General features: G+C 46.2%; 1 protein-coding gene across 16 annotated transcripts in view; it reads left to right on the forward strand.

Annotated features, from left to right (window-relative positions):
- MACF1 (microtubule actin crosslinking factor 1) overlaps nt 1-23,191 on the forward strand; it is a 300,044-nt gene that overhangs the window by 149,697 nt on the left and 127,156 nt on the right. For all 16 annotated transcript variants that reach the window (XM_081870354.1, XM_081870346.1, XM_081870345.1 and 13 more), the window contains 16 exons: nt 748-873; nt 3,333-3,485; nt 4,864-5,018; nt 6,027-6,153; nt 7,313-7,496; nt 8,642-8,811; nt 9,000-9,178; nt 9,763-9,901; nt 11,367-11,560; nt 12,606-12,768; nt 13,597-13,680; nt 15,061-15,168; nt 17,825-17,923; nt 18,648-18,800; nt 19,561-19,649; nt 20,139-20,274. In XM_081870354.1, the coding sequence (XP_081726480.1) occupies nt 748-873; nt 3,333-3,485; nt 4,864-5,018; nt 6,027-6,153; nt 7,313-7,496; nt 8,642-8,811; nt 9,000-9,178; nt 9,763-9,901; nt 11,367-11,560; nt 12,606-12,768; nt 13,597-13,680; nt 15,061-15,168; nt 17,825-17,923; nt 18,648-18,800; nt 19,561-19,649; nt 20,139-20,274 (2,259 nt within the window). The remainder of the gene's footprint in view (nt 1-747; nt 874-3,332; nt 3,486-4,863; nt 5,019-6,026; nt 6,154-7,312; nt 7,497-8,641; nt 8,812-8,999; nt 9,179-9,762; nt 9,902-11,366; nt 11,561-12,605; nt 12,769-13,596; nt 13,681-15,060; nt 15,169-17,824; nt 17,924-18,647; nt 18,801-19,560; nt 19,650-20,138; nt 20,275-23,191) is intronic.

Raw genomic sequence — 23,191 nt, forward strand, 5'->3', positions numbered from 1 at the left:
TCCAAGAAAGAAGAGTCTACCACTTCTCATGGGAGTCTGTTCCACTGTCAAACAGCTCTTACTGTCAGAATTTTTTTCTTTATGTTTAGTCAGAATCTCCCTTTTTGTAATTTGAACCCACTGGTTTGAGTCCTACGCTCCAGAGCAGGAGAAAACAAGCATGTTCCCTCTTCCATGTGACAACCCTTTAGATATTTGAAGATGGCTATTGTATCTCCTCAGTCTCCTCCTTCCCAGGCTAAACATACTTCAGAGTAGGATCAAATATAACAACACAAAAACATACAATCAACCCATCTCAAGCTTTGCTAGTAGAAGAGTAAATCAGCTCTTGGCTTGTGTGATTTGGTAGCAGCATGGAGGTTGCAAACTGTACAAATTCCTGGCCAAGCCAAGCAACTAGAGAAAACATCCTCCTTTTAGTTACTTTATTAGAGAGGCATCAATATAGCTTATCTTGGGCTTGTTTTCTCAGAATTGGATCAGGATCAAGACTTGTTATGTTCCATTCCTTAGAAAACAGGTCCAAAATGAGCCATACTGGTATGTCTCTAATCAAATAACCCAAAGGAGGCTGTTTTCTCTGGTTACTGGCCTTCCTTTTTCATGATGAAAATGCCTTTGAGCAAGTTGAATGGATGCTTTCTTTTCAGTCTTTCAAGTAAATTCCGCTTTTTCATAAAACATGCAATAAGAAACCTCTGGCTGGTATTTTGACAAAGGGGAAACGTCTTTGTGCTTTTGCAGTTCTTCAGTGATGCCCGTGATTCAGAGACATACTTGAAGAACCTCCAAGATACCATCAAACGGAAGTATTCTTGTGACTGCAACACCAGCCTGACACGCCTGGAGGACCTGCTCCAGGATTCCATGGTGGGTGCTCTTTGGGCAGATCTCAAGGTCATACAGATTTTGGCACATTATACCAGAATCATAGTTGCAAGAGACCACAAAGGTAAATGAATCCAGTCCCTGCTGATGCAGGAGATCATCTGCTGCAGCACCCCTAATACCGGGTCATCCATTCTCTGCTTTATAATCTCTAACAATAAGAGTTCACACCTTCCAAGGCAGCCTCTCAAACAGCTTGTACCATCAAGAAGCCCTTAGATCCTTTAGTGTCTGACATACATCAATTTGTTGTGATGATCTAACCCTCTCAATAGCATCCAAGAATCCTCAAGTTTCCCCCCAGTAATTTTGCTTACATTGCATCTCCGCATTGCTTACTTCTCTGTGCTTTTTTTAAAAAAGTAAAAAAAAATGTGCACGTCTTTTCAAAGTCTGCCTATTTTCCTCTCAAATGTTCCCCGAACTGCATTGTTTAACTATCCTTGTGTTTCAGTTCCACTCCCCACTATGAAATGCTTACTTGAGTGTGACCTCTAGCATGCTATTTATTTTCATTTTGCTAACTCCTCCTCCTGCTGCTGCTGCTGCTATGAGCACATGATGGTGGCTTTTGTCACTGATTGTCTACCACAAATGGCAGTCGTTCACCAGAGTTTCAGGCAATGAGAATTTGTTCCTGCAAAGCATGTGCTCTATCTCTGAGCTGTAGCCTCTTCCACCTTACACTGAGTCAACCCGTTGGTCCATCTAGTCCAGTGTTACCTCCTTTGACTGGCAGCAGCCCTCAGCGTGCATGTGTCTTCACCGCTGTCTGGAACTAGGTAAAATACAGCCATCGTGAGCAAGCAGTTGTATGGGAAATAGTACTGCTGTAGCCCCTGTCCATATAACTCAAAATATCAGTGTTTGATGGTTGACAGCAACTGGAGAAGTAGGCAGAAGCATTTGGCCACCATGACCTTTGAATGAGAGGAGCAGGCAATGTGAAGTGTTAGGGCTGTTCAGTGCAGTGCAGGCTTTGCTGACAAAGGTCTTGGCATAGGGTCTTTGGCAAGAGTGGGGCAGCTCAATGAATGGAAAGGGTATGACCGTTTGTTGTTAAGTAACATTATGGCCAAAGGCATTGAGAGAGTAGGAAAGGAGGAAAAGGGGGTACAAGACAAAGAGTGCTGGGAGACAGAAGGCAGTGCATGTGCAGGATGAAACAGAATTGTAGAGCTGGAAGGAACCCAAAGGCTCATCTAGTCCAACTGCCTACAATTCAGGAATCGCAGCTAAGAGCTGTGAGAAGGTGCACAGCTGCGGCTGATGGAGGGCACCAGGTGGAGAAAGTGGGGAGGACATTTGTGGGTGGCAGAGGCAGCAGCATCTTCTTGGATATTGACCCAACTTGGAGATTGACTCAGATTTTCAGGCAGGAAGGTGCACAAGTTTAAAAGTAATAGATCTGGAGGCTACTGTGGACGTTGTGAAGGAGCCAGCATGTGCAGCTTAAGGACAGGTTGCTCCATCGTAGACCCGCTAATCTTACTGCAGTTCCTTGAGCCAAGGGAGATGCATCAGCACAAGGTGGAGCCTGTCTCTGTCTTGCAATGGTTCTGACAGACTAAAAACATGGGACTGCTTCAGTTGTAGACCTTGAGAGCCCGTGGGAGGCAGCTTTTGCCGCAAAGGTTCTTCATAGGCAGTCAAAAGGGAAAGCTTTGGCCCATGTGTGAGACGCTTCCTTTACCAGAATAAATGAGTTAAAGTTGTATTTCTTCCAACCATGCTCCCCTGGGACAGGAGAAGGTAGCTTGTTTTAAACCTTTTCTTTCTTTCTTTCTTTCTTTCTTTCTTTCTTTCTTTCTTTCTTTCTTTCTTTCTCTCTCTCTCTCTCTCTCTCTCTCTCTCTCTCCACACATCATTTCCCAGCTTTGTTTTTCTATCAGGTTTAAAATTGCTTAGTACATACATTGAAACTACCTGAACAATCTTTTTCACACAGTTCTCATGCCTTCTTTTATTTCACCTTTTTACAAAAATCCAGGTAGTTTTTCTTTCTTTTTCCCAGTGAAAAATGATGGGTTTGGGCTTTGTTGCACTGTTCACTGTTTTGCAGATAATTCTGAATTTTGGACCTAGTAGTAATGTTTTAACTCTGCATGCAACTTTCAGAGCGGCGGGGGGTGAGTGGGCAGGGAGGACTTGGAGATCATTGGTCCTCTTGCCTGGAATAGTATTAAATATGGATTGTCTCTGTACTCCCTGCCCTACTCCCACTTCTGCTTGGAGAAGTTGCAAATGAGTGTGTGTGCACACATGAAGACATGGACACACATACAAACCTACCTATGCTTGCCCTTGAAAACCCAAATTTCCCTTGACCAAATGCTAGCTCCTCAGAGGGCAGTGTGGGCATGAGGTTTCTGGCCATTCTTCTCCTGCCTGCCCTTGCCCTTCTGTTCCATCCATCCTTCTTGCCTTTCTAATTTTGACAGGATGAAAAGGAGCAGCTGATCCAGTCCAAGAGTTCTGTTGCCAGCTTGGTGGGTAGGTCCAAAAGCATCGTGCAGCTGAAGCCAAGAAACCCTGACCATGTTTTGCAGAACACCATCTCTGTGAAGGCCATCTGTGATTATCGCCAAATTGAGGTGAGCTGATAACAGCTGACGTGAAACTTCCTTTGGATTCTGAGTGTTCTGTTTATTCCCTAAATCAGAAATCTGTGAGTTTAAATCCAGGCTCTTCCTCTTTGAATTTATAAACCTCTCAGGTTTCAAAGCCAGTGTTCAGTGATGGCCTTGAGATAGTATGGTGTAAGATAATACATAGGCAAAGCGATGATGATGATGATACATTGCAGTGTTTGACATAAGGATTACTGTGACAATTTGGGTGAATTTGAGAACATACTGGTATAGCTTTATCAGAACAAATAGTGGTGAACAGTGGTGGTTTGCAGTTTTAAGCTTCCAGTTGAAGCTTATACTAAACTTTGTTTTCCTGTAATGAGGGCTAGTTAACGAAACTAGGGTACCAAACCAGACTTAAACAACATGGGAAATTATAGCTTGTTAGATACCATGAAGAAAATATGAGTTTCTTAACGTTGGCATCTGAATGCGATGTACGCATGGAATGCTTTCAACATTAAAAAATGTTGTACAAAGGCCCAGTAATATTGCTGTTTTTGCATGGAAGTCAGGGTGAGAGTCAGTTCTTCGAGCATGGATTCCAGGGTTGCGGGGAAGAGGTGGGGTCACTTAGATTTTGATTTAGCATTGGTAAGAAGACCCAAGTCAAGAACACTTAACTTCAGTTGGGCGAAAATTTATTTCAAGTGCCCTATTTCACCCTGTAAGAAACTAACTAGGGGGTCTTTGGCATCTCCTTCCTCTGAGATGGTGAAGAATAGTTGGAGACGCTTCTGCTGAGAGTGTTTTAGCTGCAGAATGAGGTTGGAGTATAGTAAGTCCAATTGCAAGTCTTTGCATGGGTGGGGGTGGGGTAGATAGATAGATAGATGGAGAGTGGGTTTCCTCTATGATTCCTCCCTCTATTTATTTATACTCCCTCCCACCTGTGCAAAACTGTGTTTGCAGGCTTACCTGGCTTTGGGAAAGTGGCATAAAGGCTCTGGAAGCATCCCAGAGCCCTTGTGCCACCAATCGAAAGCCGGGGAAACAGCCCTCCACCTTGCAGGAGACCTGATTCAGGGGGTTCCTAGCTTTATGCATTTGGAACCCGGAAACTGAACCCTTGCGTAAGATGTGGGCTTATTGTATGTTGGGGTAGCCAATATGATGCCCTCCATATGTTTTGGACTACAACTCCCATCAGGCTCTGCAGGCATGGCCAATGGCCAGGGATTATGGAAGTTACAGCCCACAACATCTGCAGGGCACCACATTGGCCACCCCTGGACTACATGATGCCTAGGATCACTTTGTGGGAGAAGCGGTGTGGGGAGGACAAGGGGTGACAGTTTGACCCTCTACTGGACCAGGGTTCCTTTTGTTGACCACGCAGATCACCATCTGTAAGAATGACGAGTGTGTGCTAGAAGACAATTCCCAGCGAACCAAGTGGAAAGTGATCAGCCCTACTGGAAACGAGGCCATGGTCCCGTCTGTTTGCTTCTTGGTGCCCCCTCCTAACAAAGAGGCCATTGATGTGGCCAGCAGGTAAAGGGATCTTTCTTTCCTTGAGCAGTGCCAGGGCTCCTATTGACCTGGGGGTTCTGTAGGTGTGTGCATGTAAAAAAACCAAAATGTTTGCAGCAATTTGGTGGGGGGTTGGGTCTGCTGGCATGTGTAACATAAACTTTTGTGGAAAGGAATAGTTTTCAACAGAGCTCTATGTGTGGAACAAAATCTAGCTACTGGGGCAAAGCGTACAGAAACCTAAGATCATACCTTTTGCCCCTTGAAGATTCTAGTTCTCATTGTGGGCCAGATGGGTACAGCATCTGTCTCTCAGCATCTGTCTCTTTCTCCCAGAGCCAGAAAACGTCCCAGGCAATCAAACATTTTGAAGTTGGTGCCTATGATTTTGCTGTGGCTCTTTAGCCTAGGGGTCGGGGCAAGTTGGAACCTTTTTTAGCCCGAGGGCTACATTTATTCTGGGCAACATTCCAGGGGCCACATGCCCGTCCTGGGTGAGGCAGGAGGCAAAAGTGGGCAAAGCAACAAATGTGAAAGTTGTCTTTTTACAGTAGGCAAATTGCTTTGCCATGCCCAGACAACCCTCTCTATCCTCCAGCCAGCCAAGCAAGAAGTATCATCCAGGTTCAATGACTTATTTCAGCCAGGCAAAAATACTTGAGGGGTGTAGATGAGGAGGGTGTGTCCTGGGGGGGGGATCCTGAAAGCCAGCTTGGAGGGTTATATGTGGGTCTGAAGTTTGTCAGCTGGCTTCTAAAAGTGTTATGTAGGAAATGGGGAGTGGTTGCTCAATTCTTGCCTTTTGTGAGAGGTTGCATTTACCTTTTGAATATGCTTGGGATATGAGGAGCTGCTTTGAACCATGTCAGAACAACATTTCCAATACTGTCTTTGCCTGACCCATGCTGGGACGGAGACTTGCTCCCCCTGGCCTTCCTGAGTAGATACAGCATAATATACCATAATTCAGAAGGTTGATATCCACATGGTGCTGTAGACACCCAATTTTGAACTGCCTTCCAATTGTAGGGTGGAACAGCTGTACCAGAAGGTGATGGCCTTGTGGCACCAGCTCCATGTAAATATGAAGAGCCTTGTTTCCTGGAACTACTTGAGAAAAGACATTGCCCTGGTGCAAAGCTGGAATATGGAGAAGGTAATACTGCAAGCCCCAGAGTGATGCTTGCCAGTGAGATAAGGGTGTGCACAGCTAAAGCATGCTAACCATAAAAGTGGCCTCCTGATTGGGTGGAGCTGGACAGGAAGTTAGAAGGTGGTGGGAGGAAATGGGAAGGTAAGGTTGGATAATAATACAAGACTGAAGAATTACATGTACAGTGGGGTGAGGCCGAGACCCCTTGGCAACCAAAGACTTCCTTTAGTAAAACCAGCCCAATAAAATAAGAAGTTGTTTTCATATGCCACCAATATAGTGCCACTTCACAGCATAACCAAAAAGAACATCCTGCTTAAATTCCTGAATTTAGAAGATTATAGAATGATAACTAACCACTTCTTCTTCATATAATAGCCCCATTACACAAATATCACCCTTATTCTTCCCTTTGCCACTGAAAGCCAAAGCCAAATACATTGCAGAGGAGGTAGCTCTGCCACTTTGTTGCTTCAAAAACAATAACAACTTTGGGTTAGTAAAGACCAACCAACTTGATTGTGGCATAAACTCTTGTGGGCTAAGCCCCATTTCACCATATACCTTAAACTTTGTGTTATCTGCCAAAGTAGGTATTGGCCCACAAAAAGTGATGGCATAACAAGTCTGTTGGTGATAAGATGCCACAAGACTCTTTATCCATGTGAATCAAAAGGAAGGAAGGTGCCTTAGATTTGTTTCATACATATGTTGCCTCCTACTCAGAGCTGGTTTTTTGTGTGTTGCTTTGTCTCCAGTGTTATTACAGTTACTAGCCAACAGGCATGCATGTCCTTCTGAGGGGGCAATAACATTGCTAGCACCTTTGCAAAGTTAAATAGAGTCCAGTATGGTTTCTAATTGGATGTGGGGGGCATGTGTTGAGATTTCTGCATTTCAAGGGTTTGGACTAGATGACCCTCGGTGTCCCTTCCAACTCTAGAATTCTAAAATTTTATGATTCTGTGAATTTCCCAGCTTGAAGCAACAAACACCTGCAAAACTTGCTTGACTGGAGCTAGCAATGAGAGAAAAAACAATGCCTACCATTTTCGTCACCTTTGCTTGTACTGGCCTGTGGCTCCAAGCGTTGTTCATCTTCACTTAGCCCTCCCTCAATGTGAACATGTACCCTTTGTCTTTGTGTGTGTGCAACTCACAGCTCAGGGCCCTGGCTCCAGGGGAATGCCACCAATCCATGAGGAGCCTGCAGGTGCACTACGATGATTTCTTGGAGGACAGTCGGGATTCGGAGCTCTTCTCTGTAACAGATCGGCTGCGCCTAGAGGAGGATGTGGACTCATGCAAGGAGCACTTCCAGCAGCTTTTGCAGTCAATGGAAAATGGTAAGCTGTCTGAGCCTAGATTAGCTTTGCCAGCCTGGTGCCTCCTTCCTTCCATCAGCTCTGGGCTTGGCTTGGTGAAGCCTGGCCTAGATGATTAAATATTCTATGGCCTTTTAAAGGTGTTTGTGGGAGGTGAGGTTATGGTTTGGTTTTGGTTTTAACTATTTATTTTGTGCTTCTAGCCCAGGGGTCAGCAAACTTTTTCTGGAGGGGGCTGGTCCACTGTCCCTCAGACCTTGTGGGGGGCCGGACTCATCTCCTCCCAAAAGCCCCCCCCCCCACCAATGCCCCTCTCGCCTCAGCCTTGTCGTCGGCAGCGTTGGAGTCCTCTGTCATGCCACTGGCCTGGCCTGGATGGCGGAGGCAGCCTCCGCGCTGCTGCCGCTTCCTTCCTGCTCGGCCGCTTCCTCCTGCTCAGCCACCTCAGCGGGAAGGAAGGGGCAGCACCCAGATGCCGCTGACCTGGGCAGCAGAGGCAGCCTCTGCACCGCTGCTACTTCCTTCCCGCTCAGCCGCTTCCTCCCACTCGGCCGCTTCAGCAGGAAGGAAGGGGCGAGAAGGGGTGGTGCCCAGAAGCCGCACCAGCATCGCTTCCCGCCCAAAGGCATCCACAGCTTTTAATTGGCTGCAGGAGCTTCTTGCACATTAACTTGCCAGCTGCACCTAGATGTAGCCATCTTCAGGTGTTTTACTTGACAGTAAAATAAACACTTGAGGGGCGCTATAGGGATGAGCAGGCTAGCTGTACCCCTTGCAAAGTGGAGGGCACCTTCTGTACGTGGGGAGGCTCCCTACACATTTCATAACCCTGAAAATCAGGGATGTCAAATGTGCAAGGTGTTCCCCTTGAATACAGTCCTCCAAAGCAGATTCTAAGGTTTGGTTCATGACACTGCACTGTCCACTGTAACCAGCAGTGATTCCTCCAGGGTCTCTTGCAGATGAAGCCCTTTATTTCCCAACCCTGCTATCTTCTGCGGTCCTTTCTAATGGAAGATGCAAGGGACTGGGGCTGGATCTGTGGCCTTCTGCATGCAAAACATGGAGCTTCTATTGAGCTTCCAAACAGCAATAGTATTTGACCCACATCAGAGCACATGAAACAGCTGGAGGAAGATTTCAGTTATTTTGCTTTTGTTGTACAGAGGACAAAGATGAGACTGCTTCTCGGACATACCTCTCTGAGCTGAAGAATATTCGGCTTCACCTGGAGGAGTGTGAACAGCGTCTGGTGGGCACCATCCGGACGCCAAGCAGCACAAGAACGGATGGGGACGCCCTGCAGGAAAACACTTTCCGGCTTGCCGAGCAGGAGGTTGGTGTTTTATAGTCTTCGGGGAATATTCCAGATTTTGGGCAGTATGACTGAAAAGTCCCTTCTTTGACTTGTTACACCCCCCAGCTTAGTTCTTGCCCCTGCTGACCGTTGCTGTGAAGGCAGATATGTAGCATGAAAGGTCAGCATCTGTGCTCTTGCTCACTAACACCTGTTGGTCTCTGCAGAGATTGAAGGAAGATTTGAATCACTTGAAGGACGACATGGAGCAACTTTCTGAGAGATGCACTATTTTCCTGCACAAGTCTCCAACGGGAACCAGCACCCCACACCTTCGTTCTGAGCTTAACCTGCTGGTGGAAAAGATGGACCATGTCTACGGGCTCTCAACTATCTATCTGGACAAGTGAGTTCTTATAGCTGTCTTGTTATCAAGCCAAGAGAGGGAACCAGTTGTTGCTGTATGATAGGAACATACACACAGACCATTGGTCCTTCTAGCTCAGTACTGACTCTGAACCTGAAAGCTTTTACATACAGAGTGTGTGCTCTGCTGTGGTTACTCTGTAAAATGTAGAGACCTTTTGGCTGTTAGCATCCTAGTACATGAAGAGTGGTTTATGCAATCCCCTGGAATGCATTCGGTGGGGCTTATTCAGTCCCCTAGAATCCAGTAATTTTTTGGAGAATTCCCAGAGGAAATGACCACTGGATTCCATTTTCTCAAAGCCAGTTGCTTCAGTTGCTTCTGACTGGAATAGTCTAGCAACACTAGAATTCTGAGATCTATGTTGAATTCAAGTGATGCAGATCTTAATTTTGTATGTACTTGCAGTGAAGGAGGGAGGCCAGGAGTGGCAGTCATTTGGGGAGCCCCTTAGGTTGCGATGACATCCACCCACTTGGGCAGGTACAAGCATGCTGATGTGCCACCAAATAAAAGCTTATCGTAGTTTCAGGAAGTGAAGTTTCCCTTTTTTTATCTGATAGGTTAAAGACTGTGGACGTTATCATTCGTAATACCCAAGGAGCTGAGTCTTTGGTCAAAGGGTATGAGGTTAAACTGAGCCAGGAGGAGGCTGTGCCTGCGGACCTAAGTGCCATTCAGTCTCACCGAGCCACATTACAGGTAAGCTTTTCCCTCCACCAGCTGGGTCCTCTGGGTGGGGAGATGCCTGTCTCGCATGGCTGCAAATTCTTACTGTCCTGATGAAGCTTATTGCTGCCTGATGCTGAACAGCAAACAAAACAGCTGTGCCTTTCAGGCCATGTTGCTCCTCAGGCTGATGCTGATAGCTCTTGGCAGTGAGTCTGGCTTGTGCCAAGCTGATGAACACAGCATCTTGCATCTCCTGCCCTCTAGCGTCTGCCTGCTTCAACAGATGTACTTTGGATCTCCCAGCCATTCTGTGGGTGGACAAGAAGCCATTGTGTATTGAAGAAATGTACATACCCTCCTTGAGCCAAATAGGGTTTTTTTTTTTAATCAAATACCTTTTAAGATCAGTAAATGAAGTTAGGTATTTACAAATGCATCAGCTTGAAACAAACAATGCAAACATTATTTTATTCCAGAGGCGACTACCCTGTGGTCCTCCATATGTTGTTGGACTCTAGCTCCCATTAACCCTAGCCAGCATGGTCAGCAGTCAGGAGTCAAGAGGAGTTGCAGTCCACCAACATCTGGAGGGCCACAGGTGTCCCATCCCTGTAACAATAAGCTGCAGTTAAATTTAAGGCCTGAAGGGAAAGACTTGGATTGGCAGTTATGTGAATTCAGTGACCAGGTACTGCTAAGTGAAGCCATGGTTTAGCACAAAGGTGCAAGTTTCCAGGGAGAATGCAGCTGCTTGGCTCTTCTTCTGGTCCTGCTGCTGCTGCCGGACTGATGTGAGTTTCACCATGGTTTGGCTTAGCATAACGTCTGAACCCAGGTTTGTGGTTTATCCCAGATAAACCACAAGTGGTAAGTCATAGAACAACACTTGATTATGGATTTTGGTTGTCTAGAGTGACATAAACCATGAGCTCAGGTTTGGGTGTAATGCTAAGCCCAACTGTGGCTTAGCTTATGGCAACATGGTGGTGGCAGGATTGGAGGAGGAGAAGAGTGACCACAATCACCTGTCTGGAGGCCCACAAGCTTACCTGTTTTGGCTTAGCATTGTGTGTGAACTGAGTCAATGTCCTATTATTTTTATATGCTTGGCTTTGTAATCACTCTCTAGACAGATGTGGTATTTTTAGTTCTTTTTAACGTGTGTTGATTGAAATGATTATGTATTTATCATTTTAGCAATATAATAATATGCCCCGAGTTCATTGAACAAAGAACAGTATAAAACCTTAATAAATAAATATTCACAGCACTGCGAACCTAGTGCCCTTCAGACATTTTGCAGAACAGTTCCACACAGCCCCAGCCAACATGGCAGTGCTGGCTGGGGCTGATGGGAGTTGCAGTCCAAACACATCTGGGGGTCACCAGGTTGGTTAAGGCTGAGCTAGAGGATGGGTTCTTGCAGCCTGCCTATTTATTTCAGTCATTCTCAATCAGCGCTTCTCTCTCTCTTTCTCCATTTTTAATGCTGCAGCAATGGATCAGTGAAGTGAACGATAAGGGCAATGTCTTTGCCATGTTGGAAGATGACTTGGCAAGAGCTAAAGTTGTGACAGACCAGCTGTACCGTCTGAAGCAGGAGCGCAGTCCGGACCTGGAGCGCTACCAGGAGAAAGGGAGCCAACTCTGGGATCGCTGGCAGAGGGTCAGCCTACAGATCGAGACTCGGTGAGAAGAACCACCTCTGGGCAACTGCTTTCTCATTGATAGGCTAATCCACACTTTTCTATTTGTTGCCCTCCAAATGTTTCGGACTGCAACTGCCAGCTACTCCCTTTTTGTTTTCTGTACCCTGCTCTGGGATTCCTTGGGTAATAAATGATTTAAAATAAAGGAAAATTAAAACAAAAGAGAGAAAATAATGCCTACCTCATATCTTACTGCTTTTGAGAAGGACATGAGCCAGTTCTTGCACAGGAGAACAGAGAAGGGTTCTGCAGAAGCTTTTGTTGCCGTTTCTGCTAGGCAGGAAGGGGTTAAAGAGTCTTGCAGGGAGTGAGGGTGGATGCCAGTGTTGCTGCTGTCACCAGATCAAAATATGGCTCTTGGTAAAGATTAGTTCCCCAACATGGATTTACACTGGAATTATAGGTTGTTTTAGCACTCATCTAAAAGTTCTAAGTGCCAAATCTTGCAGAATTCCACCATTCTAGGTCTTTAGTAAACCATCCCAAATTGCAAGCCTCTACAGGGCAGAACGGGGGACACGGGTGGCGCTGTGGGTAAAACCTCAGCGCCTAGGGCTTGCCGATCGCATGGTCGGTGGTTCGAATCCCTGCGGCAGGGTGAGCTCCTGTCTTTCAGTCCCAGCTCCTGCCCACCTAGCAGTTTGAAAGCACCCCTAAGTGCAAGTAGATAAATAGGTACCACTTTATAGCGGGAAGGTAAATGGCATTCCCGTGTGCTGCGCTGGTGCTGGCTCGCCAGAGCAGCTTCGTCATGCTGGCCACGTGACCCGGAAGTGTCTCCGGACAGCGCTGGCCCCTGGCCTCTTAAGTGAGATGGGCGCACAACCCTAGAGTCGGACACGACTGGCCCGTATGGGCAGGGGTACCTTTACAGGGCAGAACCTAATCCTCTTTTCTTTTTTACTTTAGAAAGTGCCATACACAGCAAAACTGTTCTTACATCAAAGCAATATTGTTCATACAACTTCAGGCTCATAGTTTTATCTCACTCACATTTTCTCTTCCTCCTCTTCATCTCTTGACAGCCGATCAGAGCTAGAGAGTATTGAGGAAGTACTGAGTGATTACCGGAACTGTCATGGGGCACTAATCCAGTGGATTGAGGAGACCACAACGCAGCAGGAACTGATGAAACCTGGACAAGCGGAAGATAGCAGGGTCCTTTCAGAGCAACTCAGCCAGCAAATGGTAAGGCCCGGACAAAGCCACTGTTGCTTAAGCCATGGTCTGCTTAACAAATCACAGGTTAACTACAAGTTATTCTACCGATGATCAAACAAATCATGGCATGTTTCTCCACAGTTCGTTTTGCTTTCCAGCTGCTCTTGCCTCATGTCTTTGTAGCGTCTGAGGGTGGGAGTGACCAAACAAACCATGCTTAAGGAAGGGCACTGGGTTTGTGCGTAATGCAAAGCCATAGTTAAAATTCATAAGCTTTAGGATTCGTGGAGAACAAAGCAGTTAATAAATAGTTTATTAGTGACTGCTAGTAATAGAATCATAGAATTGGAAGGGACTACAAGTATCATCTAGTACTACCCCCTGGAATGCAGGAATCTTTCGCCCAAGAGGGGGACATGAACCCACAACCCTGGAATTAAGAGTCTCATGCTCTACTAACTGAGCTATCCCTCTGAATACCAGTTTCTGGGAATCTGTGTGGGAAGACAGCTGTTGCATTTGGGTCCTGCTTGCTGGCTTCCCAGTTGCATCTGGGAAAGACTATGCTGGACTAGATGGATCTTTGACCTGATCCAACTGGTTGTCTCTTATGGCTTTTTGAAGGAAAAGAACCGTAAATTAGGAAGGCGGGGGTGTCCCTAGCTCAGTGACTGACTGATAACTGTAGGGATGTTCTTGTTGGAATAATTAACTCAGTAATTAAGTGAAGTGTGTGGGTGGTGTGATGTGAATCTGTAGGAAAGAGAACACAGAGAGAACAAACCTTCTTAGAGGGCAGATAAACCTTCCAGTTTCTCACCGTGATTTTAACATTGCTTTTCTCTCGCATTTAAGGCACTGTTTGCTGAAATAGAGGCAAATCAAGCCAAACTGGACCAGTGTCAGAAACTATCTCAGCAATACTCAGCTGCTGTCAAGGTAATACGATTGCTGTTCTGACTGAGTCTGATGGGAATTGTATCAGGAGAGCACCAGATTGGCAAAGGCGGATTTAGATGGTTATCTGAAATGCAAATGACCAAACCACAAGAGATATGTGGGTTCTTTAAAGTTATCCCATGAGTTCTGGGAGGATCTGATCAAAAACCTTTTCAAAACCATCATTTTCTTTTTCTTTTCTTTTTTTATTGTACAACTTAAGTGGTTAAAAATTGACATAATTTGCAGAACTTGCAAATATGACAGCCAAAATAAGTAATCTGGACATAAACAGACAAAGGGCGAATGGAAAGCTTTGGGGAGTATTAAAAAAAATGATGCTAAAATCAGTTTGCAAGTATAGTCGTTACAATTCTACCAACCGCAGCAATTTTTAGCCTGTAACCCAATTTTAAAGGAGCAGCTTATATTCGGATATTGTCTTTTTTTCTCCCCCCCCCCATTTTAAAGGTGTGGCTTATTTGTGGGTGCGGCCTATATTTGGGCCAATATGGCATATGAACAGCAGTCAACTACAACAATGGTCTAGAAGGGATAAAAGTAGGGTGGATAAATAAATGGAGATGCAGCAAATTTAGGTTTATTATGAATGCCATGGAATGCTAGGTTGGGAAGTCTGTACAGAAATATTGTATGTGGGGGAAACAAGATGTGTGAACAGAAAAATGGAAAATGTAATAATAATAATAATAATAATAATAATAATAATAATAATAATAATAATAATAGGTATACAGAGAGAACACATTGGCCTAGTTCACATGTAATGCTAAGCCGAATCATAATTTAGCAGGTGGACTCCTGGGTAGGGGGGAGAACACAGGTCCTGTGTCCCTCTGTAGTTGTTTTGCTGCTGTGCTGTATTTTGCTAAGCCATGGTTTGGCTTAGCATGTTGTCTGAACCTGGGCTTGTGGTTTAGCTCTCCGCAGACAAACCTAGAACTTTAACTAATGTTTATCCTATGGTTTACAACTTGTGGTTTGTCCGGAGAGCTAAATCCAGTAGCCTGGTTTCAGATGACACATTAAGCCAAATCACAGCTTAGCTCAGCATAGCACAGCAGCAAAACAAACATGAAGTGTCAAAGCCACTGCGATCTCTGTGGGAGGCCTCATGTTTCTTCATTCATGCTAAGCCATGGTGTGGCTTTCGTTACATGTGAACAAGGGCATTGTGTGGCATATTTGGTTTATTTATTACTTCTTTTTCAAGAATGCCCTTCATCCCAAGGAATCTCTCCTATACACGCCCGCTCAATTTGCTTTGGGATTCTGTTTTTCATTTTCTGCTTTATGTGGCAGTACTAAATGTGGGGTTTGGGAACTGAAACCCCCATGTTTCCATTTTTGCATTGTCAGGACTATGAGCTGCAGCTGATGACGTACCGTGCGTTTGTGGAATCTCAGCAGAAGTCCCCCGTGAAGCGCCGGCGCATGCTTTCCTCCTCTGATGCCGTCACGCAGGAGGTGAGGGGCCTGGCCGCTGCTGGCTAGTGTGTTCTCTAGGCTGGAAGTGGAGTGGGGCAGGGGAGGCGAGGGCTTGCTGATCTCCGGCGGGCTAGGGACAAAGGTGAGAGCTGTTTCCTAGTTCTGCTGGATCTCTCAGCGGCCTTTGACACCATCGACCATAACATCCTTCTGGACCGTCTAGAGGGGCTGGGAGCTGGGGGCACTGTTATACAGTGGTTCCGCTCCTTCCTCCTGGGCCGTGTCCAGAAGGTGGTGGTGGGGGATGAATGTTCAGACCCCTGGGCTCTCACTTGTGGGGTGCCTCAGGGTTCTGTCCTCTCCCCCATGCTTTTTAATATCTATATGAAGCCGCTGGGAGAGATCATCAGGGGGTTTGGACTGGGTGTTCATCAGTATGCAGATGACACCCAGCTCTACCTCTCCTTTAAATCAGAACCAGTGAAGGCGGTGAAGGTCCTGTGTGAGTGCCTGGAGGCGGTTGGAGGTTGGATGGCGGCTAACAGATTGAGGTTGAATCCTGACAAGACAGAAGTACTGTTTTTGGGGGACAGGAGGCGGGCAGGTGTGGAGGATTCCCTGGTCCTGAATGGGGTAACTGTGCCCCTGAAGGACCAGGTGCGCAGCCTGGGAGTCATTTTGGACTCACAGCTGTCCATGGAGGCGCAGATTAACTCTGTGTCCAGGGCAGCTGTCTACCAGCTCCACCTGGTACGCAGGCTAAGACCCTACCTCCCCGCGGACTGTCTCGCCAGAGTGGTGCATGCTCTAGTTATCTCACGCTTGGACTACTGCAATGCGCTCTACGTGGGGCTACCTTTGAAGGTGACCCGGAAACTGCAATTAATCCAGAATGCGGCAGCTAGACTGGTGACTGGGAGTGGCCGCCGGGACCACATAACACCGGTTCTGAGAGATCTGCATTGGCTCCCAGTACGTTTCCGAGCACAATTCAAAGTGTTGGTGCTGACCTTTAAAGCCCTAAACGGCCTCGGTCCTGTTTACCTGAAGGAGCGTCTCCACCCCCATCGTTCAGCCCGGACACTGAGATCCAGCGCCGAGGGCCTTCTGGCGGTTCCCTCATTGCGAGAAGTGAGGTTACAGGGAACCAGACAGAGGGCCTTCTCGGTAGTGGCGCCCGCCCTGTGGAACGCCCTCCCATCAGATGTCAAAGAGATAAAGAATTATCTGACGTTCAGAAGACATCTTAAGGCAGCCCTGTTCAGGGATGTTTTTAATATGTAATGCTGTATTGTTTTTAATACTGATTGGGAGCCGCCCAGAGTGGCTGGGGAAACTCAGCCAGATGGGCGGGGTATAAATAATAAATTATTATTATTATTATTATTATTGCTCAGTTTCCTGAGTAGATGGACATTTGGCACTCCTGCCTCTCCTCCTGAACCCGTGTGTAAAAGTTTCCACCCTCACTGTCTTTTCTGTCAGCCACAGAGGCTCTAAGCTCTAAGCATCAGGGTCTGGCATACGTAGACTTCTTGGAACCACGGGTTCAAATCCCTACAGGGATCGACCCAGCTCTGCCACCTGCAAGGTAAATAAAGAGCACCATGCAGTTCGCTGTGTGTGGATCTTTTGGATGAGTCCAAGGGTGCTTCCAGATGGGTGTTTGGTTATCAGATTGGTGCTTCTCATGCATGCACATTGTTTTTGCAGCATCCCCAAGACATTGTCAGCATCAAAATGCTATATCCCCCTTTGGCCCCCCCCTTTTGATCTGGATTTTTTATTTAAAAAAACCCTGTTGCCAACCACCTGTTTGCAAATTAAGCCCCTGTCTGGAAGCATCCAAAGAAAAAGAGCCAGCAAGAGAAATCTCAACTGGCTGTTGCTCCATATGGAAGCCTGGGGTGCTGAGCAAGTCGCCTCTTTGAGTTTATGCACTGAGTTTGTGTTGGGGGTGGCCCCAAGTGAGGTTTTTTATTCTTTGCTTCCACCTTGATGAAACAGATGGGGGCTCTGCTTCTTAGAATCATAGAACTGTAGTGTTGGAAGGGATGCTGAGGGTCATCTAGTCCAACCCCCTGCAGTGCAGGAACCTTAAAAACCTGGCCTTTTCCCACAGGGAAATTGTTCCCTGGTAGCCTTGCACAGGACCACTTTACAAGGCTAGAATTCCTTAGCTTCAGCAGTCTTCCACACAGCCAGAGAAAGAGAGAGGGTGTCTTGGTCCTGCTGGCTGGGCTATTTCAGGATATGGCTGTCTTCCTCACCCTAACATTTTGGGGAAAGAGATATACAGGAGAGAAGCATCCAGATTTCACATCCATGTGCAAGATGGCAGAGTTCTTCTTCCAGCTAGAAACCACCCTGGGATGGCTCTCAAAGCGGCCTTTCTTCCTTGAAAAAGCAGAGAGGCTGTCTTCAGCATTTCTTCCTTCTCCCGTTCTGTATTTAACTGTTATTTTAAGATGCACACGTGCTCTGTCTCCAAGATTGCTGCACTTCGCTGGCTCTGTAGAAATGTCCATCAGATTGTGCAGTGAGTGGGGGCATTTCCCTGTTCTCCAGAAGGAGAAAGGCTGCATGTTCGGAGCAAAGTGGGAAGTTGGATGCTCTCTCATTCATTGGCTTTAACAACCATGTTCTTTGTGGTGTTGTTTTTCTCTTGTGTTCTCTCTCCACCCCACCCTTCCAGTTCATGGACCTGCGCACACGCTACACAGCTCTGGTCACATTGACCACACAGCACGTGAAGTACATCAGTGATGCTCTCCGGCGCCTGGAAGAGGAAGAAGTAAGGATATATTTTATAGTGGCTGCTCTGTGGTGTCTCAATCGTGAATTCATTGTGGCCCACTGGGGTTAGGCAGTGGGTTTTGCCGCATGTGATCTTGGGAGTTTTAGCCCCTTTCCTTTGAAGGCATCAGGGCTGCAACAGTTAGAAGGGCTCTTTGGTTGGCATAGAGTCACAAAACCATCAGCTTCTTGCTAATACTTGCAGTCATTCCTTTCCCTAAGCCTTATGTGAGGAGTTGTTCTTTTCTAATCATCTCTCTCCCTTGCCCTTCCTTAACCCAATATAGTTGCCATTTAGTTTTTTCCTCAAGGACCTGCCACTTCTGTCTATGTATACTTTAGGCCCTTGCTTTTCAGTCCCCTGTCCAGAGATTTTCCCACTTAATCCCCCTCCCCCAAACTCCTGTGTTCACACATATCCATCTGCCTCCCCACCAACACCATATTCTTACATTGATGTAACCTCCAACCAGGTTAACTTTCACTTCACCCACAGAATCCTCACTGTGTCAGTGTTTTGTTCTTGATACATCTATCCCAAGCAAGTGAGAATGTTTGTGAGCACTCCGTGACATAACAGCTTAGCTAATATCTAGCAAAGGCTTGCTGACATAGAGCCAGCACATTTTTTTAGCATGTTACGCCTATACGAAGTATTTGATTTGGTTGCATACATTTATGTGGCCATATTCCATCTCTCTCTCTCTCTTTTCTTCTTGCAGAAAGTTGTGGAGGAGGAGAAGCAAGAGCATGTGGACAAAGTGAAGGAACTCATGGGCTGGGTCATGGGTTTCAAACAGAGTGCACAGTTCAAAAGTGTCCCACCAAAGGGCAAAGAGCTTGGAGATATTGAGAAGTCCATCTTGGAGCAGCAGGTGCGTAAGGGCAGGGGGTGCCTCTCACTTCCTTTGATCCTTTTCCAGTGTGTGTCAGCAATACCAGACTAAGCCTAGGTCAATCCTGCTGGGTTTATCTCTCTAGTGGGCAGTAGGACATCACCAGGTGGGTTGCTAACTCCTAGTCACTTGAAGAAGGCAGAAAACGTCTTCGTTTCCACCGGATGTGAGCTCCTCCACTTCCTCAGGGGCTCAGTTCATTTTCTGCTTTGCTTGAAGTTGGATTTATTTTTTCATTTTTGTTCTTCTGGCCTTAAGGAACAAACTGTTGTGTGAGGTTTTGCCTGAATAAACCTGTCTCCTTCTGGAAATAGTCACTGATTTTTGTCTTTCTCCCCCCTTTCTCTCTCTGAAGCTCTTTTCTTCAGAAAGAATTATCTGCTTCAAATATTACTCCAAATGGAGGTTCATTCCTTTTACTAATTGGCTGGTTTCTTAAATCCCCAAATTAACTGACCTATTTTGAACTTCTGATAATTTTTTTAGACAAAAGCTGATTAATTCTGATACTGGGAACTAGTGATCTATTTGGATTTACTAGTTCAGTCTGTGTTGATCTGGTGCCCTCCAGATGTTTTGGACTATAACTCCTATCTGTTCCAGCCAACATTGCTGGGAAGGCTGCATTGAGTCACTGGCCCTTGAGCTTCTTCCAGTGCTTGGACATGTGTCACTAGATCTTAGAGATGTGTCACCCTTCTTGCCCTTCTGAACATAGTACTCTCCTTCTTCTCATCAGGTTCTAAATGAGGAATTGGTTACAAAGCAGGAGCAAGTCTCAGAAGCTATCAAAACTGCTCAGATCTTCCTTGCAAAGCATGGACACAAGTGAGTTGGGAGAACGTCAGTCAGAAAGAATTAAATTTGTTTGGTTTATTGCAGATTTAGTTGTTGCAAGGGGGGGGGATGGAGTCTAAGCTTTCATTTTCCCTATTTTTAAATTCACTTAACTTCTCGGAGTGTTTTATGCTGTCATCCTGAGAAAACAAAGATGGAAATTTGAAATTGATGTCCTGTAGAAACACAGGAGCTAGGGAGGAAATTTCCAGGCTGTCGTTGCTGATGGAGTGTTTTTTACTTGACCATAAGGCAGCACATGCTTTGAATGTATAAGGTGCCAGGGTTGACCTCTGCATCAGGATTCCTGGAGCCTGCCAGTTGGAGTAAGCAGTATAGGGCTAAATTGGCCACTTCCTCCACTCAATATATTGCAGGCCTGAAGCTATATTGCAACCCATAATCTCAGCAGGCATCCTTTTAGGGTTTTACAATTGCCATGCTTATATCAAGAGATGTCTCTTATGTGCCAACCTGCAGGCTTTCTGCCCAGGAGAAGGAACACATTGTGACCCAGCTGGATGTCCTCAAGAAGACTTATGACCAGCTGTGCTCTGACTCCACAGAACAGCTCCAGCAGCTCCAAAGTCACATGGCCCAGGAGACCGCCCATAAGGTATTCCTCCTCTCTCCATCCCAGGTTCCTCCCCAGTTTGTGATATTCTTTTTTTCTTTCCCTCCCCAGGGGTGGGAGAGAGAATCTGTTCTTGGCAGCACTTGTCCCTTCATCCACAGCCCTGATGGCTTTTGAAAATCCTTATTAGTCAGCTCCATCCCATTCTCTCCCATCTTCTGCATTCTGAAGAGGTTCCTCCTTTGCTGAGTTGGTTTCTGAAGGACGAGACAAGAGAGAGTTTCATAAAATTGTTGATTTGGGCAGATGACAATCTAGGGTTGCCAGACTCCTTGCCCATGGAGGGCTCCTGTGCCTTTGGAATACTCAGGTTCTTTTCAACCATGCTAAGGTGAAGAGGAAAGCTGCTAGCTGATGTATTCTCTTAGGGAAAAATATAAAACTTTGGCCACCCCATCTTGTTTCTTCAGCAGTACTCTGAAAATGAGTGCATTCCCCATGTAATCTGGGACTGGAGATTTCCAATAATGCCTTTCACCTATGGTGATGATGATGAATTGCCTTATAAGCTTTGTAGCACTGCCGCAATAGAAGTTTTCAGCATGAATTTAAAGGCATAAATTATAGTAGCCTAGAGTTTTGCAGACCCAGTTTAGGTGAAGAGTTCAGGTGTCAGGGGAAGGTAAGTAGGCAGGTAGCAAAGAAAAGAGAGATAGAAAGAGAGAAAGGATCAGAGGCTGTTCCAAGACCCAGTAGCTCTTTAATGGCTGGGCCAGCTCTGCTACTAACAGTTATGGTTGGGGGGGGGGGGGAGAAGCTAAGGGAGGCAAGTGAGGTCATGGAGTAGAACAGAAAAGCCAGCAAAGGGATCCAAGAACCTGACCTAAGTATAATGCATGCTTCTAATCTGAAGCAAACAAGAGGAAAACAAATCTCTTTCTCCCCCTCCTCACCTCCCCACCCTCATGGGATGACAGTGCTGTGTTATTCCAATAATAGGATACTTCACTGCCAGAAAATATTTCATACATTTCTTCCATGCACTTCTGAGCTCCACTTTATGCCACCCTGCCTTCTGGCAAAAATGTCTTTGAACATCTGTCCCATCTGTGTTTCTTGGTTTGTTCTTCTGAAGTCCTGCCTGGGTATACTCTGTATATTACATGTACGTAAGTGTGGTATTCATGTGTCCAATGCAATATGTATATCTGTGTGGAGTTATGTTTTGACGCTTGCTACCTCCCTGTGTCTTGAAGCACTAACGAACCTATTAAAGCAGGAAGAAAGCCCTGTTGCCCTTTTTAGTATTTGGGCTAAAGGTTGTATGGGATGGCAGCCTTTCAGTAAATATAACCACTTCTGTCACTGAAGCATTAAAATGTTGTTTTAGATGTGTATCAGTTGCCCCCTGATTGAAGACCACCATATCATCTGCCTTCCTGCAGCACCAGCTGTACAGGGGGTAGGAGGTTCCATGGAAAAGGCCATACTGATCTGCTCACGTTGTTCCCTCTTGTAACTCACTGGGAGCCAGCACACTTTGATTCTGGCTGCCCACTGCAGGAGATGCATGTGAACTAGCAGGGGTCTTCTAAAGAAGAAAGGCCAGAGTGGAGCAGAGTGACCAGAGAGGAATGGATTTTCCCAAGGAAGCTGTAGACCTGCTGTCACCAATGTGGCTCCCTCCAGATGCTTTGGACTGGAACTTCCGTCAGCCCCAGTCCCGTGTGATTGTGTTGGCTGGGGCGAATGGGGCTGTAGCCCAAAACATCTGGAGGGTACCAGGAGGGTGAAAGCTGCTTTTAGACGTCTCCACTTATGTGTGGATTTACCTTTTACTTCGGTTTGAGTGCCTCTCAATTGTAGAAATCCTTTGGGGAGCCATTTGCCAACCGTTTTTGCTCATGGAAGAATCTCTAGATCTTGGTTGAAAATGTCTGGTTCAAAGCAATGGGAAACTGCACGCCAAAACCAAAATGACAGAACTCTCTGCATTGAGCATGATGTGTCCCTGTTTGGTTTGTGTTCATGTGGAATTACTGTTCAGATTAACTGCCATCCTTGCTTCCAATTTTGTGTTGTCGTTTTTTAAAACTAACAATCTGGAGGTCACACCAAAAGCCTCACTCAGAAAATGAGAAAAAGTGGTGTGTGTGTTTTGGGGGGATATTGTTCTTTCTACTTTTTTGTGCAAAACAAACAGTCGCATGCCGGATGCTAACACCCCCCAGCTTTTACACTGTGTGTGCCATACGGCTGAGCTGCTCCATAAAGGCTCTGTCTTCTTTCACTGCTCACGGCAAACCCCACAACTCTGGTAAGTAAAAAGCCTTTTATGACTCCTGTCCTTCCCCTCTTTTCTCTCTCTTTTCTTCTCTTGCTGATTTTAATATCTGGATGTGCATGTTTGGAGTCTTGATTGTGGTGCAAGAAGGCTTTGTAGGCCTTTCCAGTGGGTCCCTGCCCCTGCCCTGCTGGGCCATGAAATGGAGCTTTGTCAGGGCTACCTCTTAGCTCTGCCAGGTGTATCATTTGGAGCCAGAAAGAGCACAGCCTCTTCTTAGGAAGTCTGGATGCCTTATCAGGCATGTTTGCCTGCAAGCTGCACCCATGGCCTGGATGGGAAGCAGGCCTCCATGGACATAGTGAAGTCCAGTCCCCAGCCAATATGGCATCTGTACCACTCCCCCAAATATGGGTTTATGTACAGTGCAGGCCAGAGATGGCCAAGGTGTGGCGATTCCCCAAGTCTACGTAGTGCTACATTCCCCTCCCTTTCCCCAGCTAAACTACCTTCACCAGATTTCCGATTTAGCACAAAAGTGCAAGTTAAGAGTCCATGAAATTCCCATTGTGTGCTCTAGGGGATAGAGTTCTGGGCATATTGGGAGGCTCTTAGTTCAAACTGCAGCATAGCCATAAGCTCAACTGCAGTGTCCTTGGGTAAGTCACTTCAAGT

This window comes from Podarcis erhardii (assembly GCF_964252035.2).
Source record: "Podarcis erhardii genome assembly, chromosome: 7".
Taxonomy (NCBI): Eukaryota; Metazoa; Chordata; class Lepidosauria; order Squamata; family Lacertidae; genus Podarcis; species Podarcis erhardii.